At 39.0% G+C, this 22,038-nt stretch overlaps 1 protein-coding gene across 5 annotated transcripts in view; it reads right to left on the reverse strand.

Moving 5' to 3' along the window:
- HEATR5B (HEAT repeat containing 5B) overlaps positions 1-22,038 on the reverse strand; it is a 104,216-nt gene that overhangs the window by 3,382 nt on the left and 78,796 nt on the right. For 4 of the 5 annotated variants that reach the window (XM_017534891.2, XM_017534889.2, XM_017534893.2 and 1 more), the window contains exons 28-35: positions 19,750-19,987; positions 17,841-18,095; positions 16,692-16,819; positions 12,630-12,774; positions 11,417-11,683; positions 9,395-9,619; positions 4,118-4,269; positions 1,802-2,015 (exon numbers count right to left, since the gene is read on the reverse strand). In XM_017534891.2, coding sequence (XP_017390380.1) covers positions 1,802-2,015; positions 4,118-4,269; positions 9,395-9,619; positions 11,417-11,683; positions 12,630-12,774; positions 16,692-16,819; positions 17,841-18,095; positions 19,750-19,987 — 1,624 coding nt within the window. The remainder of the gene's footprint in view (positions 1-1,801; positions 2,016-4,117; positions 4,270-9,394; positions 9,620-11,416; positions 11,684-12,629; positions 12,775-16,691; positions 16,820-17,840; positions 18,096-19,749; positions 19,988-22,038) is intronic. The other variant, XM_017534890.2, reaches the window with a different exon arrangement.

The following is a 22,038-nucleotide window of genomic DNA, read 5'->3' on the forward strand; positions in this document are numbered from 1 at the left end:
AAAAAAAAGGGAGCACAGAAAGGAAACTGGTCTGGTCAGGTTAGCAAGCACACACTAGGCAATGTTTTAAAAGTCAAGTGAAGATGTTCAGGCTTGATGCTGTAAGGCAAGAGTAAACTTTTCCAAATTCTTAAGCAAAGGAGAGATAAAATACTTCACATAAATTTGATGGTGAATGTCAGCTAGGAAAACTACTATAGTTATCTATTTAGGAGGTGATTAGATATAAGACTAGGAAGCAAGTTTCTCTTGAATCCTAGAGAAATTTCAGAAAGAGACAGGACAATATTTGAGTAACAGATTCAATAAAGATAATGAACAACGAGTCAAATGTAATTCTAATACTTTTAACTTATAACCTTGATCATGCAGGGTGAGAAAACATATACTGCCTATTCTTACTGGATACTGTAAAATTGAAAACAAAATTAACACCTGTAAATGAGATGAAAAAAAGCTGAGTGACTTAAATTCAAAAGCTGAAAATTTACGCTCTTGGAATCACGTAACTATAAAATATGAAGCCAAGTATAAAAATGTTGCCATCAAATTAAGATGATTTACATTCATTCATTTATTTGATGGTATCCTCCTAATGAACGTTGTCTTATTTCACTAATACTTGTTTAGTTTTTGCATGGCATTTAGCCTTAGATTTAGTTTTAATTTTAAAAACAGGCCAACTGCTTATTCTACCTCTTAAAAGTCTTGTTAGAGTACAAAACATCTGTTATCTGAGTGAAAATATATATTAAGCTGCATAAGTCTCTGCTTAAATGAATGTATGTAGTTTTTCATTAAAACAAATTTCTAAATAAAAAGTTTTGAGGTATTTTAATAATGATGTTTGGTATTAATACTTAACTGGTTATATTTGTTATAAAGCTTATATACTTCTATTATGAAGATTAGAATATTATTTTAAATCCCTATTAAATGGGCACAGTGGCTCACACCTGTAATCCTAGTACTTTGGGAGGCCAAGATGGGTGGATCGCTTGAGTCCAGGAGGAGTTAGAGACCAATCTGGGCAACATGGCAAAATCCTGTCTCTACAAAAAATACGAAAAATAGCCAGGCATGGTGGCATGTAGTCCCAGCTATGTGGGAGGATTGTTTCAGCCTAGGAGGCAGAGGTTGCAGTAAGCCAAGACGGTGCCATTGCACTTCAGCCCAGGTGACACAGTGAGACTGCCACAAAAAAAAAAAGAAAAAAGAAAAAACGCCATTAAACATCTGTGCTTTTTACTAGAACTTAAGAGATGCATATGTTCCTAGAAAAAAAATCAGTGTTTTGAAATGACATTAGTAATTCATTTTAAATTCCTGCTCCAAAANAAAAAAAAAAAAAAAAAAAAAAAAAAAAAAAAAAAAAAAAACTCAATACATTATGTAACATAAGCAAAGTCCTGTTTCTTTTTGTTTTTTTTTTCTTTTGAGATGAAGCCTCAGTCTGTTGCTCAGGCTGGAGTGCAGTGGCACAATCATGGCTCAGTGCAACCTCCGCCTCCTGGGTTCAAGCAATTTTCCTGCCACAGCCTCCTGAGGAGCTGGAATTACAGGTGCATGGCACCATGCCTGGCTAATTTTTGTATTTTTAGTAGAGACAGGGTTTCACCATGTTTGCCAGGATGGTCTAGATCTCTTGACCTTGTGATCCACCTGCCTTAGCCTCCCAAAGTGCTGGGATTACAGGCATGAGCCACTGTGCCTGGCAGGCCTGTTTCTAATATCAAATAAGATTTATATATAATCCAGATCTTCATTTTGAACTAGTAGTTTTTTATAAGAATATACTTACTGTTTTGTTCTTCACCAAGAGCAACCAACGTCTCAAGAACTTTTACTCCTTCTTGAATAGCTAAAAGTTCTATGTTACTGGCTGGTCTGTTTCTTTCAACAGCTTTTAGCTTTTCAACTACTATGGGAGCTAATGAATGAATATAAGGAGTTGAAAGGGCACGATTGGAATGTTGGAAGACTGAGAGGAGAAGCTGGTAACACTTGGCTTGAACCTATATAAGAAGATCATATTATCAATTAACATGTGTATAGTTCTTATTTGCTCTACAATCACACTGCATATTATGTACTGAAAATAAGTGATACTGCAGGATGAAAATGTAAATTACATTTCTACTTAGAGAAAAGGAGTAGAATAATAGAATTTTCTGACAAAAATTAGTCAAACAATTTCAAATATTTTAATTACCAAATCACCATGCTTATACAATTTCTACATTTTTTTCTTTTGAGATGGAGTCTCGCTCTGCCACCAGGCTGGAGAGCAGTGGTGCAATTTCAGCTCACTGCAACCTCCACCTCAGGGTTCAAGTGATTCTTCTGTCTCAGCCTCCCGAGTAGCTGGGACTACAGGTGCACGCCACCATGGCCAGCTAATGTTTGTATTTTTAGTAGAGATGGGGTTTCACCATGTTGGCCAGGATGGTCTCTATCTCCTGACCTCATGATCCACCTACCTCGGCCTCCCAAAGTGCTGGGATTACAGGTGTGAGCCACCTCGCCTGGCCAATTCCTATATTTCTATAGTGTGAAAGAAGTTAGAAATCAGTTATTCCACTTCGGTTTTTAATTCTTCCTTTAATGTACAATTGTCTCTCCTATTTTAACCAAATATATTTAGTAAGGAAGGTTAGTTAATATTTGAATGATGCGTAAATATTTTTATAGCTTTGAAAGCTATAAAAAATTGCTTAGATATCTTAAAAACATTTGATTCCCTGGAAACAACTGTTAACAATGTAAGGTTTCCAGACCTAGAAAATAAAGTCTTACTGGCTCCACTTTATATTAGAAAGGCTTCAGATTAACACTTTAAAAAAAAAATGAAGGAAGAGCTGGGCATGAAAGAAGAGGTGGCTCATGCCTATAATCCCAGCACTTTGGGAGATCGAGGTGGGCGGATCACAGGGTTGGCAGTTCAAGGCCAGCCTGACCAACATGGTGAAACCCCATCTCTACTAAAAATACAAAAATTAGCTGGGCGTGGTGGCATGCGTCTGTAATCTCAGCTACTCAGGAAGCTGAGGCAGGAGAATCACTTGAACCTGGGAGGTGTAGGTTGCAGTCAGGTGAGATAGCACCACTGCACTCCAACCTGGACAACAGAGCGAGACTCCAACTTGGGGGAAAAAAAAAAAACAGGAAGGAAGGAAAGAAGGAAGAGAGAGAGGGAGGACCCACCAATATATGGGACAGAGTGGAATAAAACTATTTCAGTGCTTTGGTAAAACACAAGTAGCTAAATCTAGCTACACACCAGAAAAACCTGAGGAACATTTTAAATATACAGATCTTTGAGCCACTGTTCTGGAGACTCAGATTCAGGAAGATAGTGGTGGAGTCCAAGAATTTTTCTTTTTTTTGAGATGGAGTCTCACGTTGTTGCCTGGGCTGGAGTGCAATGGCGCAATCTTGGCTCACTCCAACCTTAGCCTCCCAGGTTCAAGTGATTCTCCTGCCTCAGCTCCTGGGTAGCTGGGATTACAGGTGTCTGCCACCATGCCCAGCTAATTTTTTTGTACTTTTAGTAGAGATGGGTTTCACTTTATTGGCCAGGCTGGTCTCAAACTCCTGACCTCCTGATCCACCCTCCTTGGCCTCCCAAAGTGCTGGGATTACAGGCGTGAGCCACCACGCCCAGCCTCCAAGAATGTTTCCAAACTGCTTTTTAAAATTTCAGACGTGCAGCAGGCTTAAGAATCACTAGTTTAGACTTTGACATTGTAAAATAAAAAAACTTACTTTCTAGGCAAACTAGAGTTTCCAGTAGGTTAATTAAAAAGTCTAATAAATGTAAACTTCTTTAATGTCCTTAGCATCATTTAAATAAACACTGTAAAAACATAATCATAGACTTGTCTCTACCAGCATGCCCCGGGGTTAATACAAATTTCATATATTGGAGAATTTCTACATATGTGAATATACAAACACACGTGTTCTAGTGCTTAAACCCAGTGATTAGTTTTGTTTTTTTCATTTAAAAGCCATAGTGTTTAGCTTTCAATTATGTATCATATATTTTAATGAATCAGTCTGACATTTTCCTGATAAAGGGAAATGTTTATCTATCTCTGTTTAAAGTGTAACTTACCCATGGGTCACATGAATTTAATGCGTTTTTAAATCTGTTCATGCAGCCATTCTGTAATGACTGGACTCCTATTATTTCACTACTAGCAGACCACAGGAAGAGTGCAATTGCTGTTAGCATGCTGACTTCATCAGGTGTAGGTACAGAGTCTTCTGAAAACAAAAAATGAAAGAAGTGTGCTGTTTCTAAAACATTTTGGAATTTTGTTTTTTAATTTTTTAGAGAGAGACGACGTCTTGCCATGTTTTCCAGGCTGGTCTTGAACTCCTGTACTCAAGTGATCCTCCTGCCTTGGCCTCCCAAAGTGCTCGGATTATAGGTGTGAGCCATTGTGCCTGGCCAGAATTTAATCTTGAATAATCATCTCTCTCTCCCTGCAACATTTATAATAATATTTGCCTCAATCTAACACAGTCCACAGACAACTATAAGAAATTTAATATATAAAGTTAAAAGTGTGAAGTTATGTTTAATGCTAAATGATTACAAAATATTCTAATTAATTTAAAAATCCAGAGTACATTTTTTAGTAACATCTCCTTTCAATTTAGTATATGAAAACCTGTAAATTCCATGCCAGGCCCGGTGGCTCACACCTGTAGTCCAGTACTTTGGGAGACCAAGGCGGGCAAATCATGAGGTCAAGAGATTGAGACCATCCTGGCCAACATGGTGAAACTCCATCTCTACTAAAAATACCAAAATTAGCTGGGTGTGGTGGCATGCACCTGTAGTCCCAGCTACTTGGGACGCTGAGGCAGGAGAATTGCTTGAACCCAGGAGGTGGAGGTTGCAGTGAGCCAAGATTACACCACTGCACTTCAGCCTGGTGACAGGTCGAGATTCCATCTCTAAACAAACAAGCAAACCTGTAAATTCCACATAACCATTAAAAAAAAAAATCAGCCAGGCGTGGTGGCTCACACCTGTAATCCCAGCACTTTGGGAGGCCAAAGCAGCAGGACCACCTGAGGTCAGGAGTCTGAGACCAGATTGACCACAAATTAGCCAGGCGTGGTGGCGCATTTGTCTGTAATCCCAGCTACTCGGAAGGCTAATGCAGGAGGATCACTTGAATCCAGATGGCAGAGGTTGCAGTGAGCCAAGAATTTGCCACTACGAAGCCTGGGTGACAAAGTGAGATTCTGTCTCAAAAAAAAAAAAAAGGCACCACACCCAGTTAATTTTGTATTTTTAGTAGAGACAGTGTTTTACCATGTTCCCCAGGATGGTCTCGATCTCTTGACCTCATAATCCACCCGCCTCAGCCTCCCAAAGTGCTGGGATTACAGGGGTGAGCCACCGTGCCTGGCCCTAAATATGATTTTCTACTAAAAGAAATCAAGGCTTTTGGAGAAGCAGTGGATTCTAGAACGATGAGGGGGAAAAGAGTCACCTCTCAGTACTAGAAAGTATGGAAGTGCTCAAATAATGGGGCCACACTAAAGTAACAGTGAGGGACCCAGTTAATTAAAAAAAATTATGATTGTATTGATAGCAAAAAACAAACACATAATTAGGGGAGAGCAAAGGGAGAGCTCTTCCTTTTAGTAGAATGCCAGCTAATAAATGCAAAAGGAATTAAAAGTATAAACTAGAATATTATCATTTTGAAACTATAATAGTAATAAATGACTCAGGGACTATGGATGCTGAAACCATTATGTGAAAGTTTGATGAGGGGCAGGGCACAGTGGCTCATGCCTGTAATCCCAGGCTGAGGTGGGTGGATCGCCTGAGGTCAGGAGTTCAAGATTAGCCTGGCAAACATGGTGAAACTCTGCCTCTATTGAAAATACAAAAATTAGCTGGGCATGGTGGCAGGTGCCTATAGTCCCAGATACTTGGGAGGCTGAGGCAGGAGAATTACTTGAACCCAGGAGGTAGAGGTTGCAGTGAGACGAGATCACACCATTGCACTTCCAGCCTGGGCAACAGAGAGAGATTCCGTCTCAAAAAAAAAATTAGAAAGTTTTTTTTTTTTTTTGAGACGGAGTTTCGCTCTTGTTACCCAGGCTGGAGTGCAATGGCGCGATCTCGGCTCACCGCAACCTCCGCCTCCCGGGTTCAGGCAATTCTCCTGCCTCAGCCTCCTGAGTCGCTGGGATTACAGGCACACACACCATGCCCAGCTAATTTTTTGTATTTTTAGTAGAGACGGGGTTTCACCATGTTGACCAGGATGGTCTCGATCTCTTGACCTCGTGATCCACCCGCCTCGGCCTCCCAAAGTGCTGGGAGTACAGGCTTGAGCCACCGCGCCCGGCAAAATTAGAAAGTTTGATGGGAACAGACAAGTGAGACAATCTCAAAAGTATTTTCCCACAGATTACTTTATAAAATGGAAAAATGGCAACTTGATAGTGGAGAAACATGGCAGATAATTTTTCCTTTTTTTTTTTTTTTTAAATGTTCTTTTATTTATTTTGAGATGGAATCTTGCTCTGTCGCCCAGGCTGGAGTGCAGTGGCTCGATCTCGGCTCCGCCTCTCAGGTTCAAGTGATTCTCCTGCTTCAGCCTCCCGAGTAGCTGGGACTACAGGTGCCAGACACCATGCCCAGCTAATTTTTGTATTTTTAGTAGAGACGGGGTTTCACCCTGTTGGCCTGGCTGGTCTCGAACTCCTAACCTCAGGTGATCTGCCTGCCTCAGCCTCCCAAAGTGCTGGGATCACAGGCGTGAGCCACCGCGCGCCTGGCTGGCAGGCAATTTCTTAACAAAGTTATAAAAGTTAAGATTCCCAGTAATGGGACAAAGCAACATTACAAAGCAATACGTCTTAGTTGTATGATGTACTAAGACATAACATTAAGTATGCAGTATTCCTGCTAAAAATGCAGAAATTGAATCTAACCTGAGAGAAAAAAAATCAGGCTGGGCGCGGTGGCTCATGCCTATAATCCCAGCACTTTGGGAGGCCGAGGTGGTTGGACCGCCTGAGGTCAGGAGTTTGACACAAGCCTGACCAACATAGTGAAACGCCATCTCTACCAAAAATACAAAACATTACTCGGCGTGGTGGCAGGCACCTGTAATCCCAGCTACTCAGGAGACTGAGGCAGGAGAATCACTTGAACACAGGAGGTGGCGCTTGCTGTGAGCCAAGATCGTGCCATTGCACTCCAGCTTGGGCAACAAGAGTGAGGATACATCTCAAAAAAAAAAAGAAAAAAAGAAAAAACAACGGACAATTCCAAATTGAGAAACATTCCACATAAAGGATGGCCTGTATTATTCAGCATAATTAATGTCATGAAAGGAAAAGGCCAGGAACTGCCCGAGATTAAGGGAGCTTAAGGCAATATAATAACTAAATAAAAAGAAAAGAGCTCTATGATGGTCATTATTAGGACAAGTAGTGACATTTGCATAAGAACAATAATAGCATTGTATCAATGTCACATTGCCTAAATTTGGTAATTTTTCAGTGGTCATGGAAGAGAATGTCCTTTGTTCTTAGGATATCCATGAAGCATTTAGGTATAAAGAGTCATGATGACTTCATATCCTCAAATGGTTCAGCAAAATAAATAATAATATTAGCAATAATGCTATGCAGATTATAGAGAAAGTAATAAATCATGTGTGGCAAAATGATGACAAATGGTAAATCTAGGAGAAGCATACGCTGGAGTTCCTTACGTTATTCTTGCAACTTTTTTTAAAGTTTGAAATTTATTTCAAAGTCAAAGGGTCTAAAAATGAAAAACAATGTTGCAGCAATCAAGAGTGATTCACTACATCCAGGCATCCAAGATTTTTGCATGTTTGTGCATATTCACATGCATACACACATTTTTTAAAGTGAAAGATGCCAGATTTTAGAACATGAAATGGGATTTTCATAATGGATATACTCTATTATAAAACTTTTCTTGTTAAGCAAGGGATCTGCTTCCCTTGATATACAAATATACAAATAAGCCTGTGGCTTTGATTTCTACTTCATAACTAACTGTATCTCCTGGGAATTTAGTTCCAGACAGCATATCTCAGTTGGCAAGTTAATTCTATTATCAGACCTTTAAATTTACCTCATGAACTAGCTTGATAAAATATCAAAACTTTCCCTTAATGAACAATTTCAAAAATATTGACTCTGGATTCCCCCCCTCAACAAAAATTAAATCAATCAATCAATCAATCTATCTATCTATCCTTTTTTTTTTTTGAGAGTCGTTCTTGTTACCCAGGCTGGAGTGCAATGGCGCGATCTCGGCTCACCGCAACCTCCGCCTCCTGGGTTCAGGCAATTCTCCTGCCTCAGCCTCCTGAGTAGCTGGGATTACAGGCACACACCACCATGCCCAGCTAATTTTTTGTATTTTTAGTAGAGATGGGGTTTCACCATGCTGACCAGGATGGTCTCGATCTCTTGACCTCGTGATCCACCCGCCTCGGCCTCCCAAAGTGCTGGGATTACAGGCTTGAGCCACCGCGCCCGGCCACGTATTTTTTTTTAATTTGAGACGGAGTCTCGCTCTGTGGCCCAGGCTGGAGTGCAATGGCGCGATCTCGGCTCACTGCAACCTCCGCCTCCTGGGTTCAGGCAATTCTCCTGCCTCAGCCTCCTGAGTAGCTGGGATTACAGGCACACACCACCATGCCCAGCTAATTTTTTGTATTTTTAGTAGAGATGGGGTTTCACCATGCTGACCAGGATGGTCTCGATCTCTTGACCTCGTGATCCACCCGCCTCGGCCTCCCAAAGTGCTCGGATTACAGGTTTGAGCCACCGCGCCCGGCCTATCTATCTATCTATCTAATCTTTTTTAAAAATTGAGACGGAGTCTTGCTGTGTTGCCCAGGCTGGAGTGCAATGGCGCAATCTCGGCTCACGGCAACCTCTGCCTCCCAGGTTCAAACGATTCTCCTGCCTCAGCCTCCTGAGCAGCGGGGACTACAGGCGCATGCTACCACGCCTGGCTAATTTTTTGTATTTTTAGTAGAGTTGGGGTTTCACCACGTTAGCCAGGATGGTCTCAAGTTCCTTCCCTTGTGATCTGCCCGCCTTGGCCTCCCAAAATGCTAGGATTACAGGTGTGAGCCACCACACCTGGCCCCAAAATGTTTATAAGTACTAACACAAGGGCATTTAGAGTCAACAATCCAGAAAAAAAAGAGTATTCAAGTTGACACCTGAAAGATATGATGAACATACCACTCTGAGTTGACTCATTGTTATAAAGCAGTTTTCTGATAAGCTTATTCAACTGATTAATTATTTAGGGAACAGATATCCTAACTGATTAAAATGTTTAAAACTGACATGTTACCTGGTTGAGAATATTCCAGGATGTATGCAAGCGTGCTACGAATCAGAGCTGTCCATTGTTTTTGAGTTTCCTCACTTTTGGCCATTGAAAGTGTCACAATACTTTTAATCCCCTGAAGAGCTGCACTGACTGGTGGAGGAACCTGATTATCTGCAGACTTTATTGCTGTGTCTTTCAATATTCTTGCAATTAAAAATAGAATTGTGGGCAGGATTGTCATGCATCCTGAAAGAAAAACAAATCAGATTACCTCATAAGTATTTCAGTTCCCACATTATAGTTGTTTCTATTGTTTGTATTTTTTGCATGTGATTGTGGTTTAATAAAGTTTTTTTCCTTGCCTTTATACAAAATTTACTGTATTATTATTACCATAATTCAATGTTTGAAAAAGAAAATTAGCAAGTGTCATATTATTTCACAGACAGAATTGGTATTTTCTTCTTCCAGCTAGCCTTGTTTTTAATACTTCACCTATTTAATATTTCATGCCCTTTGTAATGAAAATGAAAAAGGAAGACAGAAAAACAGGAAAAAGCACTACCAGATACTGTGAGAAGCATCTGAGTAACTTGGTGAATTTTATAGCAATTGTAAGACATGGAATCAATCCTCAGTGTACTGAAGTCAACCTAATCAAGCTGGATAAATGAAAGATCATTGGGGTAAGGAAAGAAGAAATGAAATATTCCTAGAATTTGCAACTGAAAATTCTAGGTCATGAAAATTCAACCTCCCATGAAAGGAAAGAATCCCTTCACCACTCTGACCTGCAGCCATTGCAGCCTCTGCTTGCGAAATTCAAATGATGGGGAATTCATTATTTTCACATATGTAGGGTTACTCTAAGAGGTAGAAAGGTGGTCTTTGTGTTGAGCTGAAATTTATCTATTTATCTACTGTTACTATTTTTACCTCTTAGATCTTAATCTTTTGGCTTCCCTGAGCCCGACTGGAAGTAGAATTGTCTTGGGCCATACATAAAATACACTAACAGGTAATGAGCTTAAAAAAAAAAAAAAAAAAAAAAAAAAAAAAAAAAAAAAAAAAAAAAAAAAAAAAAAAAAAAAGAAAGAAAAAGGTCCATGCAGACATCTCACAACGTTTTAAGAAAGTTTATGAATTTGTGTTGGTAAAATTCAAAGCCATGCTGAAGGTCCATGCAGACATCTCACAACGTTTTAAGAAAGTTTATGAATTTGTGTTGGTAAAATTCAAAGCCATGCTGGGCCGTGCGTTGGACAAGCTTGTTCTGGATAAAACAGAGGGAAAGTCTACTTTTACATTTATTAGGTCTTCAATATCTGCACCCAGCTATTATCTTTCGGTGCTCCTTAAAGTTGGCTGTCATTCTTCTCTGACATTTTTGACTTTTTCTTTTCCTGGTTTTTTTTTTTTTTGAGATGGAGTCTCGCTCTGTTGCCCAGGCTGGAGTGCAATGGCACGATCTTGGCTCACTGCAGCCTCTGCCTCCTGGGTTCAAGCAATTCTCCTGCCTCAGCTTCCTGAGTAACTGGGATTACAGGCATGCATCACCATGTCCAGCTAATTTTTTTGTATTTTTAGTACAGATGGGGTTTCACCATGTTGGCCAGGCTGGTCACAAACTCCTGACCTCAGGTGATCCACCTGACTTGGCCTCCCAAAGTATTGGGATTACAGGCATGAGCCACTTTGCCCGGCCTTGAGTTTTTCAGTGTTGCTCAAGAGTGGAAATCAGATTAGAAAATAGAGTTTAGTAATTCCACCTTATGTCTATCTGCTGGCAGTGTCTTCCCCCAACCTGCAGTTCCATGTCTCATTTGAAACATATCTGAAAACAACACCTCAGGTTTGTGACTTTTTGAATCTTAATCTTCATAGGCCCCTAAAGGTCGACAAAACCTTAAAAAAAGATCAGCTTCTTATTTCTCACTTGAGATTTAAGAGGAAACTAAGTTACAACAGTGCTTAAAATCAAAGGCAAGCTCATCTTTGTTTACTGTAATATAATGCATTTCCCAATGCTGATCAATACCGTACCAGCGGGTGAACAAAGGGATGGTAAATCAGAGAGTATGGTAACTGTGGCTGCCACCAAACGAGCACTTTCTTCTGATAGTCGAGTTTTAGTGGCTATATGACTTGGAGAGTCTGACACCTTGGTACTGAGATGTGGCATATGCCGTACTAAAATGAACATCAGCAGCTCCATTGTTGCAAACACGAGTGATTTTCCAGGAATGAGACCACCGCTGTCACCTCCTTCTCCCAGTACAGTAAAGGCCTCTTTTTCCATATCATCTTCATCTGAGGTAAAAGATAATTTGGTGAAATTTCCAGCCAAAAAAAAGTACATAAAACAACACAATAAGTATATTTAGGAAATTCCTTCAAAAGAATTTGCAAGCAAACGTCTAACTGATGTCACATGTCTTTCTCAGTATAATTCTCTGCCTTCCTAGAATTCTGTGCATTGATCTCTCCTTAAAGGTAACAGACAGTTCATTTTTCACTCGGAATATCTTTATCAGGTATTTTTATTTGGTATATATTTTGTAATAGGAATAACACATATGTTGGGTTGAACCAGATGAAATTGACAAAAGGTGAAAAATAGTCAACTCTCAGCAATTTCATTCAGTCCTTTCTAATGCAAATAAAATCAATTTCAAATCTTCTAAATGTATGATTAATTTTTTTAAAATTAATAACTTCTGGCCAGGGGCTATGGCTCACACCTGTAATCTAAGCACTTTGGGATGACGAGATGGGCAGATCACTTGGGCTCAGGAGCTCGAGACCAGCCTAGGTAACATGGCAAAACACTGTCTCCACCAAAAATTAGCCAGGTGTGGTGGTGTCTGTCTGTAATCTCAGGTCCTCTGGAGGCTAAAGTGGGAAGATCACCTGATCCTGGGAGTTCCAGGCTGCAGTGAGCTGAGACTGCACCACTGCATTCTACCCTGGGCAAGAGAGTAAAACTGAAAAAAAAAAAAAAAATTTAGCTGGACTTGGTGGAGTGTGCCTATAGTCCCAGCTACTCAGAAGGCAAAGGCAGGAGGATCTTGAGCCCAGGAGTTAGACACTACACAGAAATATGATCACATCATTGTGCTCCAGTTTGGGTGACAGAGTGAGACCTTGTCTCTAAAAATAAAATAAAAACTACAGAAATATGTCCTGGCATTAATATTTTAAAAATTAGAGTACAAACTAAGATTTACTTCAAGTTAGTGTAATTTCTAGTGCTTACTTAGAGTGTTTCTTTTTTCTTGCAAATAATCCTGAGCAGCTCTTACTATCTGTTGTACAACTCCAGTAACCAGCAGCTGGACAGATGATGGATTCCAGGTCAATAGGAGGCGGTGCAAAACACTCAGCAACTCAACACCAATCAGCTAATATAAACAAAGAAATATAAACACATTTAATTAATTTTAATTTCAAAGGATAAATTTATATTATTAAAATCTGAGAAAATATATATATGTAAAAACAGAAATTAGATAGCTAAAATTAAAGTATAGGACCATGTAACAAATAAGAACATGGTAACAATCTTTAGAAATGTTCACATTTTACTCCAATGTATTTTCAAGCAACAAATGATTTATTATTTACATATTTAAATGTAATTTATATTCAAAGTTGATCATTCTCCTTTTGGAAGGAAATAATTGGGCTAAACAGTATTTCAGAGTCCAATACTGCTAAAATTTATAATTTCTAACCTGAGCAATATCTAAGAATTTATACAATCTCTGCCTATCAGAGATTATAGAAATCTCTGGTGAGCTCCTCTTCTATTCACTTCAGCAACTACTACAAACTTTCACCACCCACTTTAAGCTTCTTACTCACAATCTTTCACATCAAATTCATCCAATGACCCTAACTAAGATTTCAGAGGTGGAAAAGACTTAAGTGCAACCAAAGCCACCTTTACCTCTTTCCTTAAGATCATGTTTTCAGCCTCTTATCTGAGGCTTAATCTGAGGTTAATCTTTCCTTATGTGTTCCTATTCAATCCTATTTCACTTCCTACGGATTCTTCAAAGACTTTGATCTCATGTTTTCAGCTTCTCTCTCTAGGTAGGCTACTCTCTTCAATATAAGGAAAATGCTCGTCTTTCTTATCTAATGTCCCCCCTGCACTCCTCCCAAAGCCTCCATGTCCTCCTCTATGTGTCTTGCTCCTTCTTTTCCCAGCCTAGATGTTTCTACTTCCTTTACTCTCTTATTTACTCCTTGATCTACTATCTGGCTACTATTCACCTAAAACAATCCTCTGCAGGAGGTCACCAATAACCTCCTCTACATTTCTGTGTTTATTTACTAGATTCTGTTTCTTTTCTCTCTTTTTTTGAGACAGAGTCTCACTTTGTCATCCAGGCTGGAGTGCAGTGGCGTAATCTTGGCTCACTGCAACCTCTGCCTCCCGGGTTCAAGCAATTCTGCCTCAGCCTCCTGAGTAGCTGGAATTATAGGCGCGTGCCACCACACTTGGCTAATTTTTGTTTTTATAAAAACGAAACACTATAGTAGAGACGGGGTTTCACCATGTTGGTGAGGCTGATCTTGATCTCCTGACCTCATGATCCGCCTATCTTGGCCCCCTGAAGTGCTGGGATTACAGACGTGAGCCACTACACCTGGCTGGATTCTGTTTCTTTTGATATTCTCTCTACCCTTCTTGAAACTCCTCCCTTGTCTTTGATAACTCTGTTCTCTTTTGGTTCTCCTCCAACCTCTGTAGTAGTTTCCACTGTTGATTTATTTCCTTCGTCTCAATTTTTAAATGCTATTTTCCCTCAAGTTTCCAATCTTGGCCCTCTTTCCTTCTTCCTTTATTAAGCCTTCCTAGGCTAGTATACTTGTTTCTTTTCTGGAATTATGAAAATAGCCGCAGAACTGGCCTCCGGCTCCCTTTGCATCTCTTACAAACCAAACTACCTCTACGAGGTTAACAGAAATGATCCCTTCCGAAATATAAAGTTAGTTATATCATTCCTCTACTTAAACATTTTTAATGATTCCCTATTACTTTCAGGATAGGATTCAAACCCTTGTACATATCATGAAGAAATCTTCATGATTTGGTTTTCACTTTGTCCAGCCTCATCCAACAACCTCATGTTCCATTCACATCAGCCATAGTAAATGGCTATGCCTTTGAACTTGCCACGTTCTCTCGTGCCTCCTAGTGTTTGTATTTGCTATTCTTTCTGAGAGGAAAACCCGACCTGCTTGTGCTGTCTCACTAATCCCTCTTGAAGATTTAAAATTTTTTTTTTTTTTTTTTAAATTTTTGAGACCGAGTCTTGCTCTGTCACCCAGGCTGCAGTGCAGTGGCTGGTGTGATCTCAGCTGACTACAACCTCCGCCTCCTAGGTTCAAGTGATTCTCCTGCCTAAGCCTCCAAGTAGCTGGGACTACAGGTGTGTGCCACCATGCCCAGTTAATTTTTGTATTTATAGTAGACATGGGGTTTCACTATGTTGGCCAGGATGGTCTCTATCTCTTGACCTTGTGATCTGCCCGCCTCGGCCTCCCAAAGTGCTGGGATTACAGGTGTGAGCCACTGTGCCTGGCCCCTCTTGAAGATTTGATTCAACCACTGCTCACTCTGAGAAACTGTCCTTTGCTTTCCTATCACAACATTGGGCTCCTCCTCTCTATTCTAATTGCAGCCCTACATGTACGAAAATAGCACTTATCACACTGTACTTATCTCCGAATTCAGGCACAGGAAACTGCTTTCACTACCTATAACCTCAAACCATGTTTGGGGTAGACCTGGCACAGAGTAAAAGTAACTGGGTGAATAAACACAGTGAGTCAGTGTACTCATGTCATGTTAAAATCGGATCCAATTCAGAAAAAGAATACATCCTTTTTTCCACTGTAAAGCAATACTCAAATAAACAAAATACGACTAAATCCAAAAAACAGCTAGCTGTGTGAGATATTATGTTAAACCCAAACAATTGCGTTTAAATACAGTAGTCCTTCTTCACTCACAGATGAAATCTTACAGATCTATCTGATAACAATCCTGAAGGTTCTTTTTTTTTTTTTTTTTTACAGAGTGCCGCTCGTGTTGCCCAGGCTAGAGTGCAATGGTGCAATCTCCAATCTTGGCTCACCACAACCTTCACCTCCTGGGTTCAAGCAATTCTCCTGCCTCAGCCTCCCGATTAGCTGGGATTATAGGCAAGCGCCACCACACCCGGCTAATTTTGTATTTTCAGTAGAGGTAGGGTTTCTCCATGTTGGTCAGGGTGGTCTCGAACTCCTGACCTCAGGTGATCCGCCTGCCTCAGCCTCCCAAAGTGTTGGGATTACAGGCATAAGCCACTGCGCCTGGCTAACAATCCTGAAGATTCTTATAGTTCTTTGTAGTTTAGAGCACAGCTTCAGGCTACTAGGTTAGAGTACAAAAAGAGTTAATCAGTGAGTGAATCTTGTAACCACATGGCATATTTATTCTGTTGATATGATTTGTTTTGTTTTTGGCTAGCATGATGTACAAAACTAATATTGATGTAATAAGATGATACCAATTTTGGTTTTTATCTGTTTGTATTTTATGGAAAATTATACCAAGTGAAACCATGTGGTAGTGGTGGTGTCCAAAAATAAAATTAAAATTAAAAAAATAAAAATAAAATAGTCACTTACTATAGAAAGAAAAAAAATTGCAAATTAAAAAGAGAACAACAAATTCAGTGGTAGCTTGATTCTGTAACGTAGTCACTTATAAATTCCATACAGAAATTAGAAAAAGTAATTCATGAAACTTTAGATGAGTACTTGAGCCAGTACAAAAAAACATTTCATTACATGAGAGATAAAACTTCATCAACCTGGCAGATTAGTGCCCTAAAATAAAAAAAAATAAAAACAAACTTCATCAACCATTCAAAAGTGGCATAATTTATTAAATAGCCTTACGCGTTACTTTAGCCCTTTATTAGTAGAATCATTAACTGGAACTGAAAAGATCTTTTTTATTTTCAGTTTTGATTACTGATGAACAAATTAAAGAAGGTATAGTGACTATATCTAGTTTAGCACTGCCTGTCACCCAAGATTCAGTACAGCCAAAATCCTGAGTACTTATTATATATTATACTTATTTTATATATTAATTACTCTTAATATATTTATTATATAGTATATTATGACTAATTATATATTTATAGGTAATGTTTACATAGTAAATATATATTTATTTTCTATGTGAGAAAATTATCTTAAGGCAAATATGATTAAAACAAAACACACAGTTGTGTATCATAGCAATACACTGTACCTGATCTTCTGCAATATGGATTCGAGCATAAGGAGAGTCTAGCAAGGTATGCAAGGCCTGTAGGCATGCTGTGACATGTTCAATAGGCTCCTCAGGTCTAGGGGAACAAAGAAACTGTATACTCACACCTGAAATGCACAAAATAAAAACATGTTTTTTCACTACGAAACACTTGATGTTGTTTGATACCATATTTCTTCTCTATGTTTTTACAGATTACCTTAATGTATATTTATTAATGCCTTAGAGTTCAAAACTGTTTCCAAATTAAGCCAAACTTAACATAAGGTTGTAAGTTTTGCAATTTGGTTAATATTCAAATTAGCTATATTTGGAAGAGGGAATTCCCATGCCATCAGGTTGATTATGAAGATATTAAGTTTTTATTTCTAGGACTTTTAAAATAATACATTAAGAAAATAAACTTACTAACATTATAAAATTGCTTTTCATTAAATGGTAGTCAAATAATTTTTCATGCATACAATGTTTTTAAATGGGAAGTTATAGAGGCACAATGGGTATTATAGGAAAAAACAGCTCTGAATTTACATAGGGGTAAAGTCATTGTTTTAGATATTTTTCACATTTTCACTAATGAGATCTACTGACGAATCCCATAATCACACCTTACCAACTGTGTTCCTTTTCATCCCCCCAAAAATAAGATCATTAAAAGTTGCATTACAATGTATATATTCTTTTTTTTTTTTTTCCTGGCTATGCTCCATGTTAACAGCAATACAATGTAAATATTCTTAAATGTTAAAAAAGCATCTATAAAGCAATTTTAAATTAGGATTTACTGCAATCTGATTAAACGTTTTTTCTTAACAGGATAATTGGTTGAGTTCCAAGTAAAAAGAAAACCTGTTATTGAATGAAAAACACATTAAGTTTTTCTACTGAAAATTATTCGATATTGCTCTCTGAATGAACATGTCAGCTAAGTGGTTTCAGTAGTTTTTAATAATTTAATTTTTAGGTTAAAAATTCAATTAACAATTTATAATGTGAGGTGAAAAATCCTTTCACTTTTCCTTCTCTGAATTGTGTTATACTCTACAAAATCTTTCCATAGCTTCAAAATGAAAGATATAAATTTTCAGAAGTGATACATCCTGAAATATACGAATGTGACAGACCTACCTAAAATCAGATGCATTCTGTCTTTGTTAATTTCTGGCAAAGATTTAGCACTACCCACTGCTCCTGATGCCTGGTTTAAATTGACAGATGTAGAACGTTTTTGTAAACCAGATATTGCTGCTGCTTCTGTAGACTCTGAGCATGTAAATCCTGTGCTATTTAACCAAAGTGCCACCGCGTGGAGAATTGGGGCCCAGGAATTGCGATAGTGAAGTCTAGCTGTATCAATAGTTTCAGGCGTATAAAATGCTCCACCTGTAAAACAATCAAATCAATTAAAAACATAACTTTTTTTTTTTTTTTGAGACAGAGTCTCACTGTGTCACCCAGGCTGAAGTGCAATGGCTCAATCTCAGCTCACTGCATCCTCCACCTGCCAGGTTCAAGCAATTCTCCTGCCTCAGCTTCCCAAGTAGTTGGGACTACAGACAGGTGCCACCACGCCTGGCAAATTTTTTATATTTTTAGTAGAGATGGGGTTTCACCATGCCAGCCAGACTGGTCTTGAACTCCTGACATTGTGATCTGCCCGCCTTGGTCTTCCAAAGTGCTGGGATTACAGGCGTGAGGCACCAGGCCCAGCCAAAACATTACTATTATAAATGTTTGCTCATTTATGAACGACTAACAAAAATACTTGTTACATACAATACCTGTTACATACAAAAGAGAAATCTAGCCAAAGGGCTTCTCCTCTTTACAAAACCGCCAAAACTAACCTCTTTTCTGTAGCTGATGAACTGGAATACCCGTCTCTTCCTCACTGATGCTAGTTTTCCAGCCTTTCCTCTGCTACTGCTGATGTCACTAAGTATTCTTACCTTTTCTTACTCTGTTGTCAGAGAGTTTACCTCTTCATTGCTGCCAGTGGCTCCTAAAAGCCCTATCATCCTCTCTTTCTAACATAACCAGGGAACTCTGTTTCTTCCTCTGTTTCTCTCCTTTTCTGTTATTCCTCCCCATCTCCTGTTTTGTTTCCACTACCAATACTGAGGACTTCCTCATTACTCCTTGCTGTTATGACGGATTAAGAAAGGAAAAAAGGGGGCGGGGGGAACTCCATTATTTTTATCATTCGTATATAGGAAGGAGAATGGGTTCTTTGAGTAGGAACTAGTAACACACTTACTAAATAGAAAAAAATGTTGATGATTTCTATACTGATGTCAATAAGAAAACTAAAGTACCATTTGCAAAGCACTTTAGGAACACAATTTATTGGTACACTAGGAATCTGAAATAGAATATGAAAATACATACATTGAACGGTATAGCAATACACATCTATGGTTAAGCATAATGACTTGTTATCCATAGCTATTTAGAATACCCTAGCTCAGGCAGGGCACGATAGCTCATGCCTGTAATCCCAGCACTTTGGGAGGCTGAGGCGGGCAGATCACAAGGTAAGGAGATCAAGACCATTCTGGCTAACATGGTGAAACCCTGTCTCTACTAAGAATACAAAAAATTAGCCGGGCATGGTGGTGGGCACCTGTAGTCCCAGCTACTCAGGAGGCTGAAGCAGAAGAATCACTTGAACTCAGGAGGTAGAGGTTGCAGTGAGCCGAGATCACACCACTGCACTCCAGCCTGGGCGACAGAGCGGGACTTTCTCAAAAAAAACCAAAAACCAAAAACCAAAAAACAAAAAAAAACCCCAGCTCATACAGCTATTATTATAACAGTGCCTGCTAACATGTTTGCTTCCACTAACAAAAAAGCTCCATGCTATATCTTCCATCTACAAATTCAACATAGAGAACATACTCTGAGACAACATCGAACTTAAGTCCACAGAAATTTAAACTGTTATTATAGTTACTGTTGTTGCTAGCCCGTACCATCTCCATTTTGTTTAACTACTACTTTGAACTCCATAAAAGTAAACTTAGAATGTGATACTTACCGTCTGGAGGAAGCTGACTAGAAAATTCAGCTGGTAAAGTCAAGAGTGCGTAATCTTTTAATGCTGCTAACCACAGGCGACTGAGTGTTGGCAGTTCGGGTTGTACCAGTGTTATTAAACTATCTGGCGGCAGTTCATCTATGGTACCATAGTCATCATCATCGTCGTCAGTATTTTTAATTGCTCTTTTTGGTTTTGACTCTGCTTCCTTTTTAATATTCATAGCAACCACATATACCTAATATGATATTTAGGAGGACAAAATAACAAGGCATAAGATAAAAAAAAGACATTTTAAGTTGTTATAAAAATATAGTTAAATCATCAAGGATAACTGGGTATAGATATTAGAAAGTATACACCTTGATCAGGTACAGTGGCTCCCAGCACTCTGGGAGGCTGAGGCAGGAGAATCAATTGAAGCCAGGAGGTCAAGATCAGCCTGAGAAATATAGTGAGACCCTATTTCTACAAAAAATAACAAAAATGCTAGCCAGGCATGGTGGCATATGCCTATAGTCCCAGCTGCTTGGGAGACTTACTAATCAGGCATTCAAAGTAAGCAGCTGAGAGGAAAAGAGACAACAGAAAGGATTTCCATAAATATTCTTCTAAACTCCTTAATACACAGATCTTAAATGATATTTGGCAACCCAGCATTTACGACAGATAGCCTGGCCAATATCTGCCAGTCACATACATTATCTGTATCCTTTCTCTCTAGTTTGTGAGCCAAAAAGACATAAAAGCAACTTTCCTAAAATATAATTTCAAAGTTTCTTCTTTGTTGAATCATGTTTATTTTCCTTTGTTTTTGTAAGTACATTTAGGCTTTGGCAACTGGCACATACAAAGCTGAATACCATATTAATGAGAAAACAAAAATAAAGGAATGAGAGCAAGCAAGAAAAGAAACCTTGAGAAAACCGTCTTCCCTGTACACAGTGTTATGTCCACTGTACCTAACGAGAAAGCCTAATTACAGTATCAATATAGGTACACTGCAAGCTTCTTGATGAGAAGCACTATGTCTTACTGCTATTCCTACACTGAGCAGACTTATAGCACAGAGAAAACATACAGTAATTGACTAAATTCTAAAATAGGGATTTTGGATCTCAAGTTATGAATATATCATAGTCATATCTTCTAGTGATTACACTCTTGTTTTCCCCCCTAAATTTGTTATTATACTTTTTTATTTTTATTTTTTGAGATGGAGTCTCAATCTGTAACCCAGGCTGGAGTGCAGTGGCACGATCTCAGCTCACTGCAGCCTCTACCTCATGGGTTCAAGTGATTTTCCTATCTCAGTCTCCCGAGTAGCTGGGACTACAGGCACACACCACCAAGCCTGGCTAATTTTTGTAATTTTAGTAGAGACAGAGTTTCACCATGTTGGCCAGGCTAGTCTTGAACTCCTGACCTCAGGTCTTCCACCTTCCTTGGCCTCCCGAAGTACCCAGCCACTAACATTTTTAAGAAAATGTCAGCCAGGTGTGGTGGCTCACGCCTATAATCCCAGCACTTTGGGAGGCCATGGCGGATGGATCACCTGAGGTCAAGACCAGCCTGGTCAACATGATGAAACTCCTGTCTCCACTAAATACAAAAATTAGCCAGGCATGGTGGCAGGTGCCTGTTATCCCAGCTACTCAGGAGGCTAAGGCAGGAGAATTGCGCTGCACTCCAGCCTGGGCAACAGAGCAAGACTCTGTCTCAAAAAAAGGAAAAGAAAATGTCACAATAAGTACTATAAGTATATTCGCTCATCAAATCACTCATCAAATCCTTACTGGGTAGGTACCTTTTGCCTTGAATTTGTTACTGTTCTAGGATTGAAAGCAAAAAAGACAAATAACACATAGTTTTTGCTTTTCATGAATTCACAGGCTAATATTATAATGAGAGGGGAGTGCAAATGTTCTTAAGAAAATGTTCTTTAAAGATTGGGTTTTAATAATTTATCTTCCATAAAGATAATCTTTTTAATGATTTATCTTCTAGCATACTCTACCCAGTGCCTAGGCAGTGTCTGGTATCTGATGAACACTTGGCCATTTATGTGACGAATGAATGAATGAATGAATCTCAGGGAACATCACAGGTAAAGGAATCTTAACCTTGGGAGGGTGAGAAAGGTGAGACAGTTTTTAAGGACAAAAGTTTACTTGCTCACAGGCAAAAATGGAAAGGGAGCTTACAGGCAGAGGGAACAGCCAGAGCAAGAGCATAAAAATAGGAAACTACATAGCAATCTAAGTAAAGTACAAGTTTTTCTTTTTTTTT

This window comes from Cebus imitator, unplaced genomic scaffold (genome assembly GCF_001604975.1).
Source record: "Cebus imitator isolate Cc_AM_T3 unplaced genomic scaffold, Cebus_imitator-1.0 Scaffold88, whole genome shotgun sequence".
Classification (NCBI taxonomy): Eukaryota; Metazoa; Chordata; class Mammalia; order Primates; family Cebidae; genus Cebus; species Cebus imitator.